This window comes from Sus scrofa, chromosome 2 (assembly GCF_054392235.1).
Source record: "Sus scrofa isolate SSC_HxYL_T2T_F1_AM1 chromosome 2, Sscrofa_HxYL_maternal_Yorkshire_Landrace_v2.0, whole genome shotgun sequence".
NCBI classification, from domain to species: Eukaryota; Metazoa; Chordata; class Mammalia; order Artiodactyla; family Suidae; genus Sus; species Sus scrofa.
Window position 1 is genome coordinate 133,971,830 of NC_139384.1, and position 22,079 is coordinate 133,993,908.

Below are 22,079 nucleotides of genomic sequence, written 5' to 3' on the forward strand. Positions count from 1 at the left end.
GATCTTAGATGTTTCTGGCACAGAGTCCCTTAAACACTTGGAGTTTCCTAAGTGCTGAGAGCAATAATGATGTTTTTTATTACATTAATGAGGTAACCTTTGGAAAGCACCTAAGGATGGGAGCTAGTTGCTGGTGGAGCCAACCAAGTGATTAGAAGGTTGGAACTTTCATTTCCACCCCTTGCTTGTCCTCTAGGGAGGAAGGGCTAGAAGATCCCAGCCCTTTTCCTATGCCTTTACTTGTGTATCTCTTCCACCTGGCTCTTCCTGGGTGTGTGTGTGTGTGTGTGTGTGTGTAAATATATATATGGCAATCTAGTAAGCAAAATGTTTCTGAGTTCTGTGAGCCCACTTTGCATTAGTAAATTAATCATACCTCAAAGTGGGGGTTGTTGAAATCTCTGATCTACCTTTGGTTGTTTGGAAGCATGAATGGCGACCCTGGATTTGCTGCTGGGGTGTGTGTATGTGTTGTGTATGGTGGGAGGAGTCTTGTAGGACTGAACCCTTAACCTGTGGACTCTAATGCTATCTATCTTTGGAAAGATAGTGTTGGAATTGAGCTGCATTGTGCGACAGTAGGTGATGTGAGGAACCCCTGTCCCTCTACATTGGAATTGGTATACAGTTAACTCTTGAACCATGAGGGTTTAAACGGTAAGGGTCCACTTATTCATGGATATTTTTTCAGTAAATACTCATCCTTAGATTCAACCAAACATAAGTCAAATTTCTGTCTGTGGTTGATTGACTCTGATGATGGGAAACTCATGGATAAGGAGTGCAGAATATACTACACCATTTTACCTAAGGTACTTGAGCATCCATGGGCTTTGGTGTTCATGGGGGCTCCTGGAACCAGTCATCCATGGATACTTTGGGATGACTATAAAATCTTAGGTTGGGTCAGAGAAAGTCAAGTTCAAAAGTATTCAGACTTGTAGTTCCTGAGGTTAATTGTCGCACCTCGCATTTGTGCATCTGGTATGGTTTATGAAGTTTTTTCTCTCTAGTTTTAACGCACTTGCTCTCCTGTGGACAGCAGGAAGTTTTAGTCACTCTGCTTTCCATGGAGACATCGCGGGTGCTAAGAAAAATTTATTTGGAGAAACAAGTTTTTCTTTTTACCTGAGTCCCATAGCTATTCTGATAGGTGTGTAGTGATATCTCATTCTGGTTTTCATTTTCATTTTCCTAATAGCTAGTGATTTACACATCATTTTATATGCTTATTTGCTCTTTATATATCTGCTTCAGTGAAACGTCTCTTCATGTCTTTTGTCCATTTTCTAATTGAATTGTTAATTTTTTTTTTACTGTTGAGTTTGAGAGTTCTTTATATATTATGGATATTCTTTGTTGGAGATGTAGTTTGCAAATATTTTCTCCCAGTCTATAATTTAACTTCTCTAACTCTTAAAATAATCTTTTGTATAGCAAATGATTTTAGTTTTGATGAAGTCCAATATAATTATTTTTCCTTTTATGGATCATCTCTTTTCCAGGTCTATTGCAAGTGTCCCACTGTTCTCTCTGATTCTGCCTTTGCCTCCCAATATGGCTTCTATTCTTAACGGAGCAATTAAGAGTGATTATTTTATTTTTTAAATTTTATTTTTCATTTTGGCTGCATCTGCAGAAGTTCCTGGGCCAGGGATTGAACCTGAGCCACAGTAGTGACAATACCAAATCCATAACCACTAGGCCACCAGGGGACTCCTACTAGAGTGATCTTTTTCTTTCTTTCTTTTTTTTTTTTTTTGTCTTTTTGCCATTTCTTGGGCCGCTCTTGTGGCATATGGAGATTCCCAGGCGAGGGGTTGAATCGGAGCTGTAGCCACTGGCCTATGCCAGAGCCACAGCAACGCGGGATCCGAGCTGCATCTGCAACTTATACCACAGCTCATGGCAAAGTCGGATCCTTAACCCACTGAGCAAGGCCAGGCATCGAACCCACAACCTCATGGTTCCTAGTCGGATTCATTAACCACTGAGCCACGACGGGAACTCCCCTAGAGTGATCTTTTTAAATGCAATTTCTCATTTAAAACTCTCCAAGCTTCCCATGTAACTCAGAGTAAAAGCCATTGACAGTAGCCTATACAACTTTATCTAATTTGATCCCTCATCATCTCTCTGATGTCACCTCTTCCCTCCTCAGCTCTGGTCACACCAGCTTTCTTTGTGGTGTTCAAACAGGCAAGCCATTCCTGACCCAGGACTCCAGCCCTGTTTTTCCTGAAAAATATAATGTTGGCTCTTAGCTCATTTATTGCCCTTAGGTCTTTTGAAATGGGGCCCTTTTAGTGAACCCTTTCATGATTCATTCAATGTAGAAATACCCCTATTTCCTGTAGCCCCGAATTCAGTTTCTTGTTGTATTTTTCTTCATGGTTTTTGCACATATCTAACCTACTACCTATTTTACTTATTTCTAAAAAAATTATCTACTCCTCCAGAATTAATCTTCTTGGAAGAAAATCTTTTTGTCTGTTTTGTTCATAAAGGTTTGACTACAGGATATAGAGAGCCTGGTACATAGTAGATACTCAATAACTATTTTTAGGATGAAGAATGAATGAAGAGATGAAAGAATCACTAAAGTATGTCCAACCTAGCCTGGGCCTACAGTGAAAAACCCCATTGGCCCTAGCTTAGAGAACCTGAGCTGGTGCCCTTTGAATCATTGTTCCTTTTCTGAGAAGAGGTTCTTTCTTTCGGAAATTCAGGGTCTAAGAAAGATGCCTTAAGACTCATCCTCCTTGGAAAGATGGAATTAGAATTTCTAGTGAAAGTTCAACCCCTAAGAAAGTGATGAACACCCATGGTCATTAATGCTCTTTGTTGAGGAGTTCCCATCGTGGCTCAGTGGTTAATGAATCCAACTAGGAACCATGAGGTTGTGGGTTCGATCCCTGGCCTTGCTCAGTGGGTTAAGGATCCAGCGTTGCCGTGAGCTGTGGTGTAAGTTGCAGATGCGGTTTGGATTCTGCGTTGCTGAGGCTCTGACATGGGCTGGTGGCTACAGCTCCGATTAGACCCCCTTGCCTGGGAACCTCCATGTGCTGAGGGAGCGGCCCTGGAAAAGGCACAAAGACAAAAACAAAAAATAAAAAACAAAAACAAAATGCTCTTTGTTGAGAAGTTGGCGAACATTGTAGTTCCTCATCCTTATGGATGAAGGGACCTAATAGACAGTACCTGAACTCACTGACCCACCTTAAATTAAACATAGGACATCTTCATTAAATGCAAAACAACTTTTTGTAGTTCCTAGTGTGATGCAATAGGAAGATACACAGCATCACTTATAAAATAATCTTGTAGTCACGTGAAATTGAATCTAAATCTAATATTTTTCTATATCTAATGACCAGTTTACATGGAAATACAGGATAATAGAAGAACATCTTAAATGACATCACAGGAATACAATCAGTAGCCCCTAAAGTGTGACAAATTGGACAAGATAAATTACTTAGTTTCTTCGGAGTTCCTGTCATGGCACAGAGGAAACGAATCTGACTAGGAACCATGAGAATGCAGGTTCAATCCCTGGCCTTGCTCAGTGGGTTAAGGATCTGGCATTGCTGTGAGTTGTGGTGTAGGTCACAGACGCACCTTGGCTCTTGCATTGCTGTGGCTGTGGTGTAGGCTGGCAGCTGCAGCTCCAGTTAGACCCCTAGCCTGGGAACCTTTCATATGCCACGAGTGCCTCCCTAAAAAGGAAAAAAAGTTTCTTTGACAAGTCAGTGCCAAAAAAACCCCCCAAAACCCAAAACCCAGCCAAAAATTGGTAGGGAGAAGTGTTGTAGACCAAAAGATACATTGACCAATTGCAATGTGTGAACTTTGTTTAGATCTTGATTTCAATGGACCAAGCATAAAAAAGACAATTTAACACAGTTGGAGGAAATTGAAATTATAAAGTGGTATGAAGAAATGATGGTTATATTCTTTTGGTAAGATAAAGGTATTGTTATTATGTTAGAAACAAATTCTTATCTGTTGGAGATAATGCTACTGCATTTAAGAGAAATGACTTAATGTCTGAGATTTGCTATAAAACATAGTACCTCCCCCACCCTCCCCAAACTCCTAAGCCAAAATAAATGAACAGAAATCTAAAATGGTATGTGCGTGCGTGTGTGAACTGAAGTTTGGCACTTGCCATCAGCCTCTACATGGGGTAAAACATGAGCCACTACAAACCCTCAGCACCGCCTGAGTGGAGCTCAAGGTGGAAACCAGGAGTAAGGCACTCTCTGCCCTGGGAAAACTGGAAGAACAGGCCTTCAGATAGTCACACATTTAAATTTTTTTTTTTTTTTTGGTCTTTTTGCCATTTCTTGGGCCGCTCCCGCGGCATGTGGAAGTTCCCAGGCTAGGGGTTGAATCGGAGCTGTAGCCACCGGCCTATGCCAGAGCCACAGCAACTCGGGATCCGAGCCGCATCTGCAACCTACACCACAGCTCACGGCAACGCTGGATCCTTAACCCACTGAGCAAGGCCAGGGATCGAACCCACAACCTCATGGTTCCTAGTCGGATTCGTTAACCACTGAGCCATGACGGGAACTCCGTCACATATTTTTAGAAAAAGATCTTATGTGCCCAATTCTCGTATTTCCTCATGTCTCTAAAAACACCAGAATCCTCACTGGTTATGTCTGCTCCTTGTGACTAGCAGTAACCTTCAGGAGATCAGCAACAAACTTCTGTAAAATGTGTGTATGGCTGCATGCACCTCCCTCTCACCTTTATCCTATCCTTATATATTCCCTCTTTTCCTCCTTGGGTGGTATTTCAGAGCTGTCTGTAGTTAAGAATAAAAGAATGTCACAGTTATCTGTGAATGCAATCACCTCCAAGGGTGAGACCCAGTGAGTCCTGCAGGCTGTGAAAACTCAGGATACTGACCCTGATATCAAATAAATGATTTCCATGAGCCAAGACCTCTTTGTTCCCGCTACCTGTCCTTTGTTGCAGAGATTCTTATATATTCTACCTCCTCCCTCAACACCTCCAAGTGGTTTCTTAGGGCTACCTGAGATGCTGTCTCTGGGCTTAAGTCCTAATTTCATCCCAAATAAAACTTAACTCTCAGCTTTCAGTTTGTGGATTTTTTATGTGGACAGTGCATGTGTGTCTCTGTGTTTCTGTGTGTGTGTGGCTATGTGTAACAGAACAAGAATGGCAGAATCTTGATGATTGTTGAAACTGAGTGATGGGTAAATGGGGCTGCATACCCATTATATGATTCTCTTTACTTTGTGTAGGTTTGAACATTTCTACCATAAAAATTAAAAAAAAGGGAGTTCCTGTCATGGCACAGACAAACATATCTGGCTAGGAACCATGAGGTTGAAGGTCCAATCCCTGGCCTCGCTCAGTGGGTTAAGGATCCACTGTTGCCGTGAACTGTGGTGTAGATCGCAGAGGTGGCTCCGATCTGGTGTGGCTGTGGCTGTGGTTGGCCTCTACAGCTCTGATTAGACTCCTAGCCTCGGAACCTCCATATACCATGAGTGTGGTTCTAAAATTACCAAAAAAAAAAAAACCAAACAAACAAAAGAAAAAAACCCAAAAAACCCCAAGAAACAAAAACCTCCTTGCCAATTATTTTCTAGGGTTTCTCTGAGAAATGGGAAAATTTAATCTTATCAGCAACCCTTCACAAGGCTGCTGTTGCCTTCTCTTTACTCTTCCACTGCCTGAAACTGCCACTCTCCAGTGCTCTTTCAAATTTGGACCCGCCTTAGTCCGCTGGGTGTTTCTAATGAAGCACCACCTTTTGGGAGTCCACCTCCTCCCTACTCACCAGCACTCCCACTGGGTCCTGGCTATTATCTCACCATCAGGTGTCTCTCATTCTAGGGTGGAAACAGGGATTCAGAAGCCTTCCCATTTGTAACTGGTATAAATTACAACCCACAAGCAGAGGTGTACAAGAAATGGTATGAAAAAATTTTTATAACCCCACTTAGTTTGTATTTCAAGCCTTGATCTTGCTATTGTCCTGTTTGGACTACCACCCATCCCTATTTGGAAGTCCTACACTGGGCCAAGGTTTGGAGGGTGAGGCCGAGAGCATGGTCATTGTGGACTGGAGTGTAGATGTCCATCGGCTTGGGTGCCAGGCCTCCTTTAGGTTTGGTGGCTCCTGTGCCATTCCTGGGACAGGTTGCCGTGATTCTGCTTATATGCACCCACAGGCTTCTCCTTTGTTTTTGCCCTTTCTACCCCTCCAGCCACATTTGAGAGGCGCCTTCTCCTTCAGATCCACAGACATCTTCCTCTGGCTTAATGAGCAAGTCTTAATACTCCAGCAGGGAAGTAAGACCTCATTTCAAAAACCTGCTTCTGTTATGTTTCTGCTCAAGTATTCTCTCTTTTCCATGGAGTTTGGGATTTTAGAAATAAAAGCCAAGATTATCAGCATGCCACTGCTACTGCGCCCTGCCGTGCCCCTCCACTGGCCAGTGAACGCAGAGTCTGCTACATGCTTGAATGCAGAAGGGAAAGGATGAAATAAAGGGAGGAAAAAAAAGGAACATTAACATCTCTATATCTTGCCACCTTTGAAAGATGTGAGTTGAATTCACAGGAGAGGCTCTATACCAAGAAAAAGGAATTGTTCTTGAAAATGGGATCTGTGCTGTTGCAGAGATTATGCTGGGCCTCGGTCCACAGAATGCTCTGATGTCATCATTGAGGTCAGAGAATCCTGCCGTGGGCCTGGTGACCTTTGAACCTTAACAGCCTGCGCTCTGGTGAGCACTGGGCCGTGCTGCTGGTTCACTAAGTGGTCCAAGTTCTTCAGCCATTTAGGAGACTTGACTGTTTTTATTTGTATCGAATCATTTCACCCGATTTCCCAAGAGCCAACAAGGCCCAGCCCATAGGGAAGAGGAAGAGCCGGACGTGAGGCATCTTCTAAGGGACTCTGTAAGTTGATATGATGAAACGGCGACAAAAGAGGAAACATCTGGAAAATGAAGAGTCCCAGGAAACTGCCGAGCAGGGAGGAGGTATGTGGGGGACAACCTGTCTGGGGCACGTGGGTTTCTGCCAGCCTGAGCCTTCTCGAGGAAGGGAGCTGTGGAGCATGTGCCACCTGTGAAGTACCTGTCACCTGTGAAGTAGGGAACAAGAGACCTGGTCTCAGCTGATGCTGCCATGTCCATCTCCAGGGTGCCTGTGGTGAGAGATGTAGAGAAAGGCCAGATGCCTCTGGATGACTGGGAAAGTCAACCCTGTCGGTCTGAGGATGTTTTCCTGGGAGCTATGTAGGACTTGTAACAGGTGCCTTCCTGCTCGTGTAGACTTAGAAATGCAGCTTTTCTCAGTCCCCCGGTTCTCTCCTCTTCTCTTTGATCTTTCCCTGGAGTCGTGAGGTGGGGGACGTGAACGGTGCTGATCAACATCCATGAGATGCTTGGTTCAAAGAGAAAAGAGAAGCCTGGTGACTGGAAGGTCTTGGGGAAAAATGTCTTGAGAAGTGAAATGCCTGTTGGAAAGGAGATTGTGTGTCTTAGGGGTGGCATCATATGGGAAGCAAAGGGATTTTATTCCCTCAATGGGAAGTATTTCCCAAAGGAAATCAAGGGACGGGAAGGGCCTTCCAGAGACTGAAGCCAGAAGGGGAGGGTAAGGGATGTCGTCAGGGTCCCGTGGGGACCTCTGAGAGCCTCTGGCCACCTGGTGCCTGCATGTATTAAATGCACGCCCGTTGCTTGCCCTGGGAGAGGGGGTGGTCACATGGAGGAATTGGGACAGAATGGAGCCCACCCTAGAATTCCACCTGGAGGCCTCTGCTCCCAATTAGAGCCCAGCAGCTCCTACCAGGTCCAGGGCCCTGGAGACTGTAGGATGGGCTCTGGCAGTGGAGGTGTAGACAATAGGCAGATGTTCAGGCACTAGCTGGAACAGGATGGGGAAGGCAATGATTGCTCCTGCCCCTTCCACTTCAGAACATGTTTATCTATCTTCTGGGGTGTGTGTGTGTGTGTGTGTGTGTGTGTGTGTGTGTGTGTGTAGCAGCAGGGAGAGTGGGGGTGGAATGCTTATCAGATAGCAAGTCTGCATGGTAAGGTTCTTGTCACCCTGCCTGGGCCTGGGTGATGCTCAGTGTATGTAAGAGTATACAGAGTTCTTGTTAGAGTTGTTCCAAGCAACAGTCACTCGTACACCCATATACACTCTGGTACAGCAAGATATCTCACACACACACACACACACATATATATAACTTTATTAAACCACACACAGCACATGTAGGTATTCACACACATCACCCCTATATTCTCATCACTACGTTTTCATACAAACCGCTTGTATCACAATCCTCTCCCCCACACCAAGCTCTGGAGATTAGATGCACGCGTGCATGTGTACACACACATACACACACACACACACTCACATACACGCATACATGCATCTCCTCAGTTCTCACATAAACACAGCTGCCTTCAGCAATCTCTAAATATCTATACAAGAACCAGCCACATGTCCTACACACCGCATTGTAACACATTGCTTAGAAATACCAGATCCACTGTGTACAAAGCATAATAAAATACAAACTCACCAATCCCTACCAGGGTTGCCAGATAAAATATGGGATATCCAGTTAAAATTGAAATCCAGATAAACAGTAATTTTTCAGTATGAGTATGCCCCAAATAGTGTATAGGCCATACAAATAAGTACTACCAACTATTGCATGGGAACGCGAACACTAAAAAGTTATTCTTGGTTTATCTGAAATTCAGATTTAACTGACTGTCCTATATTTTTATTTGCTATTATCTGACAACCCTTATATACTTAGCACTAGCTGACCTATTTTCTACTTATTGTATTTCTGCTTAGTGTCTCTTTTCCTCTACTAGGATGTTCAGTATTATCAGAATCTTGAGTAATGGAATAGTGCCTGATACATAGTAGCTCTTTGTGAATATTGTGGAATGAATGAACACACACCACAAATACAAGCCACACCATGTAATCAGGAAAAGCTACACATCCCATAATTCCTGAGTTGTGAGCAGAAACCATGCAGACAGTCTCCATAGGAACCAATGCACACATTTCCACAATGACTCCCACTTATCAAAAACCTGATACTCATGATACTCACAATTCAGACAAAATCACAGTTACTGCCCAGGCCTATGTTCCTAACAAGAAACTAATAGAACAATTAGTATAGTTGACTTATAATGTTGTGTTAGTTTCAATGTAGTTTCAATTTGCATTTCTCTAATAATTTGTGATGTTAAGCATCCTTTCATGTGCTTTTTGGCCATCAATCTGTCTTCCTTGGAGAAATGTCTGTTCAGATCTTCTGACCATTTATTTTGGTCTTTTTGTCTTTTTTTAGGGCTGTACATGATGCATATGGAGGTTCCCAGGCTAGGGGGTGAATCAGAGCTGCAGCTGCCAGCCTATACCACAGCCACAGCAATGCAGGATCTGAGCCTTGTCTGCAATCTACACCACAGCTCACAGCAACACTGGATCCTTAACTCACTGAGTAAGGCCAGGGATCAAACCCACAACCTCATGGTTCCTAGTCAGATTTGTTTCCATTGAACCATGATGGGAGCTCCTGACCATTTTTTTTGTTGGGTTATTATTATTACTATTTTTTTTGATAGAAAGCTGTATGAGATTTTTTTGTTTTTTGCTTTTTAGGGACACACCTGTGGCATATGGAAGTTCCCAGGCTAGGGGTCAAATCAGAGCTGCAGCTTCTGGCCTATGCCACAGGCAGAGCAATGTAGGATCCAGGTCGTGTCTTTGACCCACACCACAGCTCATGGCAATGCTGGATCCTTAACCCGCTGAACAAGGTCAGAAGTCGAACCCACATCCTCATGGATCCTAGTTGGGATCGTTAACCTCTGAGCCATGAAGGGAACTCCTGTGTGAGATGTTTGTATATTTTGGAGTTTATTTCCTTGTCGGTTGCTTTATCTGCAAAGATTTTCTCCCATCCTGTGGGTTGTGAATAATTGTTGATTTAAATTAAATACTGGTGTATCTGCCAGGAACAACACTCTAAACCATGTATATTTGACCTGTGTCACTCACTCAGTAAATGTTTGTTGGACAGATGAATGATGAATAAACATGTCCAACCCACCATCTCTCTGAGCCTTTCATACCTTCCTCAGGAATCTTGAAGCCACAAGAGGGTGCCCCTCAGCATGGATCCACTGTGGTGGCCCCGAGCTGCAGCCCAGGGGCAGGGGAGGTCTCTTCTGCCTCTGAATACTTCTCCTGTGTTTCTTCTCCTTGGAAGCTCATCCATGGCGGTAAGGGTGCAGGACTGTTTGACTGTGGGGCAGGAGGCACATAGCTCCAAGTGAGGCTGAGAGGAAACCCAGGGTCATCAGAGGTGATGAAGGCTCTGTGGAGGAGCCCAGGTAGGATGGCAGAGCTATTAGGAGGGCGTGGGTCTGAGCTCAGTGTGGGGGTGTGTATGTTCTGGTCCAATCACAGTGGAAGGTTCAGGAGCAGGGGCCAGAAAGGTCTGGGCTTAAGGTGGAAGGCGGAGGACCAGATTAAGCATCTTCAGAGACATGTAGGGTTTGTCTTTGCCTTTACTTCCAGAAACAGGCAGAGTTGTTCAGCACACGACTTTCCAGCTCAGGTCCACACATGTCATGCACACAACTTCTTTCCACATATATCTGTTCTCAGCAACCCCCCAACCCCGGCAACATGTGATCCATGATCACCACAGCCTATACTCCACCAACAACACGCCAGTAATACACAAACTCACATTTTTTTCATAGCATACCCATCCACCAGCACCCCTCACTACCTCAGCCCTCCACCCCCGCCCCCGTACTCCACACCCTTTTATACCGACACCTCTTCAGATCCCTATACACACATGCTAAAAAGCCCCCAGGCGCAACTACCCCATCCTATGGACAGCAAACACCAAGCTCCTGACACAGCTCCAGCAGCCAGGCCCTCTGTCCCTCAGCTTCTGTGTGGCCCCTCCTGTGTGTTTATGTTTTTCACTTCCTTTCTCAGGAATCCGGAGGTTACATCGAGACAGTCCTCAGCTTAGAGCACCCCTGGTCCAGGTTGGGGAACAAGGGGCACCTGCTCCCCTGTCACAACACATCTCCTTCTCATCCCCTTCATCCTATAAGACCTGCGTGTCCTCTCCATATGTAAACAAAGAGGAAAGGGGCCTGAAAATATACTACATGCAGGTACAAATGAAGAAGGGTGTTGCTATCTCCTGGGAGACCGAGAAACCCTCAGAGTCCCTAGAAAAGCAGCCAAGGATGGAAGAAGTGACCCTTCGTGGGGATGTGCGGGTTGGCACTCCCCCTTCCGATGTGTCCACCAGGAACCTCCTGTCTGATGGCGAGCCCAGCGGTGAGGAGAAGGAGCATGAGGAGAGGGCAGAGTCAGACAGCCTACTGGGGTCCCCCGCAGGGGAGGAAAGACCCCGGGCCAAGACACCTGACTGGCTGGTGACCATGGAGACTGGCTTCAGGTGCATGGCCTGCTGCCGGGTCTTCTCCACCCTGGAGAGCCTCCAGGAGCACGTGCAGTATGGCATCCGGGAGGGCTTCAGTTGCCATGTCTTTCACCTCACCATGGCCCAGCTGGCAGGCCACTTGGAGTCGGAGATCACCCCCGAGGAGGAGGTGGAGGAAGAGGCAGAGGAGGAAGAGCAGGAGAAAAAAGAAGAGAAGCAAGAAGAGAAGGAGCATGAGGAAGAGCAGCCCACAGGGGAAGATCTCACCAGGAAGAGACCCTGGAGTCAGTGCCCAGGCTGTGTGTTTCATTCTCCAAAGGACAGGAAGTAAGCAGGGGCGAGGTGGGTGGGGGAACTGCCCAGGGCTGGTCCCTGCCCCTTCTGCCATCTGGTGCTGGCTCTCCAACCCAGGATCTTGCTTGCCTAAAGGAGAGCTGGGAGCTCTGTCACCTCAGGGAGCAACTGAATGGGAGGAGAACCGGGCCCCTTGCTTCCTGCCCAGGCATTTAATAAAGTCTCGACTCTATGTGGGAATTGATCTGGAGCTTTTCAGCATCTGAGGGAATTCTCTTTCACCAAAAAGCACTTTTCTCTCTTTTGGTTTCCACACAGCAACTGAGATTCATGGGCCAGAAGATCCTAGAACATGGTGTGGCCTTCTCTTGGAGAGGTAAGACCTCAGACTGGCACAGTCTGCTGAGCCTATGTCACAAGGGCCTGGAGGAGTCTAAGGGAAGGGGCCACAGAGCTGCATTGGGTTACATGGTGGCACGGCCCTTCATCAACCTGGGGCATACCCAGCTTCTGGAGAATTGACCTCTCTTGATTAAATAAGCACGTGGAGAGTTTTGACTGGGAGTTTTCTCAGGCGCTCCACAATTGACCTCAACTTTAAGAGGATGCACTACCAGCAGCTCTTCTCAGCTGAGAGAGCCAGTGATGGTCTGAAGAGAGGACAAAGGCAGGACCAGAAATCTGAGGTCTAAGAGCGCTTGGCTTGAGCTGGGATCTCACCCTGACCACTGCACATAGCCTTCTGGAACAGAGGGGAATGTGCGTGAGAGTCAAGTGGAAATGAGGTCCCAAGAGAGCTGGACATGTTCCAGAGCCTTCAGTTTGCTGTAGTTGATCTGGAAACAAACTCATTGTGGTGTGTATGGCTCTGAGCTCTAAGACAAAGGTGAAGGGTAACTCTGACAAGCAGAGCTCATATCGCTTCTCGTCTGGCCCTGTTTTGCCTCACTTGTTGTATCAATTCCAGGGAGAAGAGAGGGCCCTGGGGCCAGCAGCAGGCAGAATGCCAGTGGCCTGAAGGAGGATGAAGGGACCAGCGTTCAGTCTAACATCCTTTGACAATATGAATATCGTATAAATATCACATGCAATAAAGGGTGTTTTCTAAACCTTTCTTGGATATATTAATAAATTATCTACCTATGTTTCTATGTATCCATCATTTCTATCTGTGCCTCTACTAGTTTGTGAACAAAGTTTCACATAAGCACCAAAGACATCCACCAGCCTTTTCCAGAAGCAGCAGTCCCCAAACTCCTGGGATTGATGAGGCTTCTGTATGACTATTTTTCCCAGGCTGGAAACCACATCTCCCGTGAGAACATGACTCATTACACTGAGTTCAGATAAAGTAATTGGGAAATGGCAGGTGGCTATGGAAACCATGTCTAATGGGTCATGTTTAAAAACACTGTGAAGAGTAACTTTAGAGGCAGGGAGTGGTGTGCGTGTTTCTTCAGGTCTGGCTTGGAAGTGGGACTTCACAAGGAACCACTAGAACAGAGGAGAAATTTCTCAGTCTTGAAGCTGTCCATGGAACGTGTTCCTCCTGAGATGGTGAGACTTTGTTAAGTGTCATAAAGGGGCAACCTGACCTCCATCAGGAATTGGGAGGAGACATTGCTATATTAAGAGTTTGAGCCAATGAGCTCTGATATAGTTATGGTTCTTGACGTATTTTACCTGCTAAATAAATTCTTATTTTAGCCTATCAAGGTTTTGAACTTGTCACCTCTGAACTTCATCTCCACACCACTGCTACCACTGGAACTAAAAGCTTCTAGGAGGTTCTTATTTTGATGCATGAAATTGTCCATGGTCTTTAAGGTAAGGGAAGAATAATGTGTCTTCCTAATCTGAATAGAGGGCCAGAGTCAGGTTTTCATAGGGCTGATGGAATTCCAAGGAAATAGTGGGAAGTTGAGGGATTTTTTCTCAATGTAAGCAGAATAAGGTCTAACTCCCAAGTCCCATCCTTTTTTTTTTTTTTTTTTTTTTTTTTTCCAGGAGGTATAAGGAGACTTCTATGGGGCTTCAGTAAATCAACAATAGTTCCAGGGATCTGGTCTCGTTGTTATTATTTGGATAATGATGATAATAATAACAATAAGAGGAAGCCAGCTTCCTAACTGGCTCTAAGCTCCCCAGCCTCTCCATCTGAAAGAGGCTTTCTCACCTGCATTTCCATATCCCTTACCTCAAGATGCCTAGTGACTCCTTTAACTGACATTCTGAAGAATTCAGAATTTGAGGCTTATCCCAGCCTTCCATACTCACGGCATGGTCTGGGAGATGCCACTGGTACTCTGACAACCTCTGCATACTCTATAATCTTCACCTTTTTTCCTTTTTACCTGCCATTGAGCCCACCAAGAATTAGCTCTCCCCCACTTCTTTTCCTAGGTCTATATTATCTCCTCTACATTTCTTGGGATGTTTTTTGACCTCTCTCTTGTACTGACTTCTTTAAACACCTAGGGTTTATTCCACATAAATTGGTAGAATGTTGGTTTTTTTTTGGTTTAGTTTTTTTTTTTGGCTTGACTTTTTTTTTAAATTTATTTTTTAATTGAAATATCGGTGCTTTGCAATGCTCTGTTAATTTCTGCTGTACAGTAAATTGACTCAGTTATATACATATATACATTCTTTTTAATATTTTTTTCCATTTTGATTTATCCCAGGATACTGAATATGGTTCCCTGTGCTATACGGTAGGATCTTTTTTTTTTTTTTAATCCATGGTGGGATATTGGTTATAAAGTGAGTGTTCTCACTGCTGTTTCTACCAGGATAGAGACTTCCCTGTATGCCTAGAGTAGGAGTAAAACGAGGGCCTGTCGGTAGGATTCACACTGTGGCAGGAAGCAGTCATTGCTGTGCTCACATATTCTCTTAAGATCTGAATTGACCAGGAAGCGGGGAAATGGGACCTGTGGCTTGAATGCTTTTCTGACTGTGACAAGTACATACATTGATCACATGAGATCTTCTCTTTGAGGCCACTGACAAAACGAATTTTGAGTAAGACTGAATCCTGCTCATAGGAAGGTAACCTCATTGTACCTTGAAGCCATATCCGAAACCATCTTTGAAACTATTGGCTAGGATTCTAGTAACTGAACTTCCTACCCCCCCGAAATCCTCTTAAATGAACTAGAGCAAAAAGTGAAAAGAGACGAGGATTTCTCACAATTAGGGAATGGTTGTAACTCTCACCACACAGATTGTCTGGGAGGTGCAACGAAGTGTGAGCCTCCTGACCTATTCTCACTCACTCTGAGTTTCCTGAGCATCTGAGATTGGGAGTGGTGGCTGGAGGCATCAGTCAAGTGCAGGCTGGACTGTCTTTACATTCTGATTCTGTTCCTGGGTATATCATTCTAAAAGCACAGTCTCCTCATTCCTGGCCACACCCATCTCTCTCCCTTCATTCTTCCCTTCTTCTCTCTCCTGCCTCCCAGTATAGGGAAGACTTTTTACACTTGAGGGCAGGTTTATTTTTTGTTCAAAGATTCTCACTTTTACTGTGGCTTCTGATTTCAACAATTCAAAAATGGGAATTTTCTTTTTTTTCTCTCTCATTTCTGCTAGGTATTTACCTTCTTAATGTAATGAACTCTGAGTGCCTTGCTGACTGGATGGGGAAAAAATTCAAGGTGCAAAGAGAAATAATAAAAATATAGATTTATAGAGATTTTTGATCCATGAATTATGCTCTATTCTACAATTAATATTTTGATTGGAGATCTTTTGATGTCTTTAATATAGAGATTTGACATGAATCTTTGCTGTAAGGCAATCCCATTATTTAGGCAAATTTATTTTCTTCCAGTGCCAAATCATTAATATAATTAACTATTCCCTTACTGATGGGCGTTTTGACAAAGATGCTCTTTTTCTCCTATAATTGTCTTGTGACTTTATCTGTTAACTAGATTGAATTTCTTTTCCATATTCAGTGGAATCATTAGTGTCAAATAAAATATTTTATTTTTTATTTTTATTAGATTTTTTTATTATACTTGATTTACACTGTTCTGTCAATTTCTGCTGTACAGTCAAGTGACCTAGTTATACATATACATATATATATACATTCTTTTTATCATATTATCTTCTATCCTGTTCTATCACAAGTCATTGGATATAGTTCCCTGTGTTATACCTCATTGCTTATCCATTCTAAATGTAATAGTTGCATCTACTAACCCCAAACCTCATTGCTTATCCATTCTAAATGTAATAGTTGCATCTACTAACCCCAAACTCCCAGTCCATCCACACCCTCCCCCTCCCCCTTGGCAATCACAAGGCTACTCTCCATGTCTGTGAGTGTTTCTGTTCTGTAGATAGGTTCATCTGTACCATATTTTTATTTTATTATTTTATTTTATGTTATTTTATGTTATTTTATTTTATTTTATTTTATTTTATTTTTTGTGTTTTTAGGGCCACACCTGTGGTATATGGAAGTTTCCAGGCTAGGGGTCAAATTGGAGCTGTAGCCACTGGCCTATGCCACAGCCACAGAAATGTCAGATCCAAGCTGTGTCTGTGACCTACACCACAGCTCATGGCAATGCCGGATTCTTAACCCACTGAGTGAGGCCAGGGCTCGAACCTGTACCCTCATAGATGCTAGTCAGATAAGTTTCTTCTGAACACGGCAGGAACTCCTTGTGCCATATTTTAGATTTCACTTATAAGTGATATCATATGGTGTCTGTCTTTCTCTTTCTGACTTATTTCACTTAGCATGAGAATCTCTAGTTCCACTCATATTGCTGCATTCTTTTTTATGGCTGAGTAGTATTCCATTGTGTATATGTACCATATCTTTTTAATCCATTCGTCTGTCAATGAACATTTAGGTTGTTTCCATATATTGCCTGTTGTGAATAGTGCTGCAGTGAACATAGAGGTGCATGTACCGTTTTGAATCAAAGTTTTTCTGGATATATGCCCAGGAGTGGGATTGCTGGATCATATGTTAGTTCTATCTTTAGTTTTCTGAGGAAACTCCATACTGTTTTCCACAGTGGTTGTACCAATTGACATTCCCACCAACAGTGCAGGGGAGTTCTCTTTTCTCTACACCCTCTCCAGCATTAGTTATTTGTAGACTTATTAATGATAACCATTCTGACTATCATTAGTGAGGTGATATCTCATTGTGGTTTTGATTTGCCCTTCTCTAGTAATCAGTGATGTTGAGTATTTTTTTCATGTGCTCATTGGCTATCTGTATATCTTCTTTGGAGAAATGTCTCTCCAAGTCTTTTGCCCTTTTTTCCATTGGCTTGTTGGCTTTTTTGCTGTTGAGTTATATAAGTTGTTTGTATACTTTAGAGATAAAGCCCTGTCAGTTGCATCATTTGAAACTATTTTCTCCCATTCCATAGCTTGTCTTTTTTTTTTTTTTTTAATGGTTTCCTTTGTTGTGCAAAAGCTTGTCAGTTTGATTAGATTCCATTGGTTTATTTTTGCTTTTATTTCTGTTGCCTTGGGAGACTGACCTAAGAAAACATTTGTATGGTTGATGTAGGAAAATGTTTTGCCTGTGTTCTCTTCTAGGAATTTTATAGTCTTATGTTTAAGTCTTTAAGCCATTTTGAGGTTTTTTTTTTGGTCTTTTTGCCATTTCTTGGGCCGCTCCAGCAGCATATGGAGGTTCCCAGGATAGGGGTTGAATTGGAGCTATAGCCGCCAGCCTATGCCACAGCCACAGAAACTCAGGATCCGAGCCGCGTCTGCAACCTACAACACAGCTCGTGGCAATGCCGGATCCTCAACCCACCAAGCAAGGCCAGGGACCGAACCCGCAACATCATGGTTCCTAATCAGATTCGCTAACCATTGTGCCACGACGGGAACTCCTTGAGTTTATTTTTGTGCATGGTGTGAGGGTATGTTCTAGTTTCACTGATTTACATGCAGCCATCCAGTCTTCCCAGCACTACTTGCCAAAGAGACTCTTTCCTCCTTTGTCAAAGATTAATTTTCCACAGGTGTCTGGGTTTATTTCTGGGCTCTATATTCTGTTCCATTGCTCTGTATGTCTGTTTTTGTACCAGTACTACACTGTCTTGATGACTGTAGCTTTGTAATATTGTCTGAAGGAATAAAATATTTTAAATGGCCTCTAGTTTCCTTATAGATTATTGACATTTTATTTAGTTATTTTTGTTTGTTTGTTTTGGCTGCTTGCCTTTAGACATCTTCCAACAGGCCATCTCCAGTCAGAAATTTGAAGCTCAGATTAAAACTCCTCCAAATGGGAAGATCTTAGGAGCTTCCCAGAAGGTGGGAGGTTAATGATAGGCATTCTTTGGTGATCCCAGGGGAGTCTAGGCTGGCCAGAACCACTTACTTCTACATCCCTCAAGAGAAATGTGGAGGAAAGAAGACTCCATGTTTCTGAATAGACAGAGTGAGAGATGTGTGTGGGGAGACAAAGATGTTACTCAGATCTTGGAGTGGGCTTGATGGGGCAGAACCTCTAGATAGCTAGACTCTGCCTTCTGAGAATTTCTCCCTTAAGGATGCTTGTAATTAAGGTGATACCAGGCATGTACAGTTGCCTTGGTCCCCACTGTCACAAAAAGCCACTTTATCATAATCTCTTCTTGATACAGCCTTATGTTCTGTTACTTGGTTATTGTCTTTGGTCCTCCACTGATGTGAACCCAGTAGCTAGGGGATGGAGGACACTAGTGATCCATATTGCTCTGCGGTATTAGTCCATAGCTTGAGGGTGAGGGAAGAGGCCAGTGAAGCTGAGGGAGGAAAGATGGGGTTCGAAGAGAAGGTCTGAGTTGCAGTTGTTTTCTCAAGTCTTGATGAATAAAATCTAGCCCCAGTGCCTCTAGGATTTCCTGAAGTTCTGCTAGTTCTCAGGGCTGGCCATGGGGCTGGGTTCACTCAATGAAGGAACCACGTGCTCTTAATATTTCATTGTTAGCTCATACTTGGCCCCCTCTGATACACACGCTACAAGACTGATCTTCCTCTGAAACAACTTGCCACCTGCTACTGTCATTTCATGGACATTTACTGCCCTTTCCTAGTGTCCTCCTAAATTACTGTTGCAGCCAACTTATAATTTGATAATCACGCCTCTCACCACGTTCTCAGCAACTTCTAATGTATTTTATCTACTCTATTCCATAATCTCTCACATCAGTAATCTTCATTAACTTCCTAGCTGCAGGCTAAGCCATTAGGAATATTTTCTTGCTCTTCTTTGGCAAATCCTTTCTATCTTTTAAGATCTTTTTCTTGTCTCTACCATCCTGCCTCCTGAACTTTTCTTTTCTGTTTAAGTTACCTTTCAATCCCCTTCCCTAATTTCCTCATAATCATTGAGAGTTTATTCCTCCCAAATTAGACAAGGGTTTATGAATGCCCAGGCATAATGGACTCAGAATAACTTGGTACCACAGAAGTACTTCTCTTGGTGAGGAGTCATGAGTGAAGTGCTGTTAGCTAGAGACACATGTTTTCTTGGAGAGTGGCAGGCAGAGTGGTCTCAGGAGCCTTGCTCTGTACTTGTGTGAGTTCCTTCCTAGGCAGTTTCTTTGTCCAGCTGCCTCCAACTTCCCTCCATCCATCCTAAGGAATTCTTTTCATCATGAAGATACGATGTTTGTCTCAATTTCCATGAAATCCTTCCCGAAAAGTTTGATTGTAAGTTGTTCCCATTCCAAAGACTCCTCTTCTCCGACTTCACTTCTGTTCTATGATATCCTCCTTTCAGAATGGCCTGATGACTCAAATGCATGTAAAGCCAAAGATGTCAAGAAGTGCCAGCAATTCCGAAATAACAACACAGACATATCAGGAAGACATCAAAATATTTATCCTGGCACACAAAGAAGTTACACATACAGTTTATTACAAGTCTCAGTGTAAAAACTCAAGTAATATAGAAATTGGAGTTACCCATAATTTTTTCTTTACTCCTTTCCCAATTTATTCCAATCGTCAAAGTTAACATAAGGAACTATTTGTTATATAAACTTTCAGACATTTTTCTTTTTTTGCCTTTAAGAAAGATCTTATGTAATTAATTAAAGTATAGTTGATGTACAATGTTGTGCCAATTTCTGCTGTATGGCAAGGTGACTCAGTCATACATATATATACATTCTTTTTGAAAAATATTATTTCTCATCATAGTCTATCTAAGAAGATTGGATATAGTTCCCTGTGCTACAGAGCAGCACTTTGTTGTTTATCCATTGTAAATGTAATAGTTTGCATCTACTAACCCCACCCTCTCAGTCCATCCTACTCCTTCCCTCTTGGCAGCCACAAGTCTGTTCTCTATATCAGACATTTTTCTACACATACACACTTTTCTTTTTTTCAAATAAGAGTGTGAACGAAGTCACCTCCAACATTCCTTGAGTTTATGAGTCATTCTCTCCCACTGACTCATCCACTGATACAGTAGTCCTTTTCACAGAGAAAAATTTCCAATAGGTGATAGTCCATACTGTGGAGTACTTACTTTGTTCTGTGTCTTCTACTACTTTTTATGTAGTTTTCACAACAAATACGTAGACTAGGTACAATTATAAACCCCATGTGACAGATAAGTGCAGGTAAACAGAGGCCAAGTGACTTTCCCATGATGCTAGAACAAATCAAAGTCCACACCTCTCTAATCATTTTACACTATTGCTTCCACCCAGGAGATGATTTTTGATGTGGGATAACTAAACTGACCACTTATTTTTTTATGGCCTGACTACTTTTTTTTTTTTTTTTTTAAATGTCCCAGAAGTTCCCAGGCCAGGGATTGAATCTGAACTACTGCTGCAGCAACACAGATCCTTTAACCTACTGAGGTGGGATGGAAATTGAACCCACACCTCTGCAGCAACCTGAGACATTGCAGTTGGTTCTTAACCCACTGTGCCACAGTGAGAACTCTGAAATTGACAACTTTTGAAAACACTTGGGCACCTGGATTAAAGCTAACCAGGGGCTATAAGTATAGATGCAGTATTTCCAACCACCTTTTAAAAATAGCATGAATTGTACCTTATGTAAGAATGTGGAATGTACTCCAAATAGGAACAGAAAAATGAAGAAAAGTAGAGAAGTAATTAACATTGACAAGTACTGAGAGTATGGTAGTATTGGGACCAAGTTGTAGACCTACAGAAGGGCTTGCTGTTTTTGTCCCAGGCCTTTAGAAGAGCTCCACCAACTCCCTAGGTCCCTGGGGCAATTACTCTGCTCACTGCTTAGTACAAAGCATCCTCAATTTGATAAAATCACAAGGAAGCCTTACATTTGGTTAGCGGTCCTGAGAACTTGATGAAATAATCTTTTCAGGGTGTGGGAGGATATCAAGCTGTGAAAATATTCCTGGAGAGATTTGCTTATTCAGTCTGGCTTTTTCAATCTCCCTAATATTTCTTTACGAAACACCAGGTGGTTTCCTTCACTGTTCAGTATCATGTTATTTTTCCCTTGTCTAATGAACTTTCAAATACTTGTGGATGAGCCATTAAGTTTGGGGGAAAAAATAAACATCTCTTCTGCTAAAGAAGATAATGACGATAAGTAGAAAAACCCCTAAAATTGAAGACACTTCATTACAGCCATTTAATTGAAATGGAAAGTTTGTGCTCACTATTCATGATGTACAGATAAAAGTCAAAGATGCTTTGAAGCATCTCTCATATATTTATGAGCCTCCATAATTTCTGATGAGTAGGGTTAACATGAAATATAGACTGTTTCACTATATACAATAGCCAAGACATGGAAACAACCTAAATGTCCATTGACAGAGGAGTGGATAAAGAAGATGTGGTACATATACACAATGGAATATTACTCAGCCATTAAAAAGAACAAAATACCAGCATTTTTAGCAACATGGATGGACCTAGAAATTATCATGCTAAGTGAAGTCAATCAGACATGAGACATCAACATCAAATGCAATCACTTACATGTGGAATCTAAAAAAAGGACAGAATGAACTTCTTTGCAGAACAGATACTGACTTACAGACTTTGAAAAACTTATGGTTTCCAAATGAGACATGTTGGAGTGTGGGGGAATGCACTGAGGGTTTGGAATGGAAATGTTATAAAATTAGGCTGTTTAGATTGTTGTACGGCTATAAATATAATAAAATTCATTGAGTAATTTTAAAAAATATAGACTAGTTAAATCTGAGTGTCAGAAAAGCAATGAAAACACTTTAAATATAAGTATGACCCAAACATTATATAGGATATAT

General features: G+C 42.8%; 1 protein-coding gene across 4 annotated transcripts in view; it reads left to right on the forward strand.

The window, feature by feature from the left end:
• FAM170A (family with sequence similarity 170 member A) overlaps positions 1-12,967 on the forward strand; it is a 54,445-nt gene extending 41,478 nt beyond the window's left edge. For 3 of the 4 annotated variants that reach the window (XM_005654995.4, XM_085014355.1, XM_085014354.1), the window contains exons 3-7: positions 6,252-7,031; positions 10,185-10,325; positions 11,059-11,845; positions 12,131-12,188; positions 12,780-12,967. In XM_005654995.4, the coding sequence (XP_005655052.3) occupies positions 6,959-7,031; positions 10,185-10,325; positions 11,059-11,845; positions 12,131-12,137 (1,008 nt within the window). In that variant the 5' untranslated portion in view covers positions 6,252-6,958 and the 3' untranslated portion in view covers positions 12,138-12,188; positions 12,780-12,967. The remainder of the gene's footprint in view (positions 1-6,251; positions 7,032-10,184; positions 10,326-11,058; positions 11,846-12,130; positions 12,189-12,779) is intronic. The other variant, XM_085014356.1, reaches the window with a different exon arrangement.
• Positions 12,968-22,079: the final 9,112 nt, after the last annotated feature.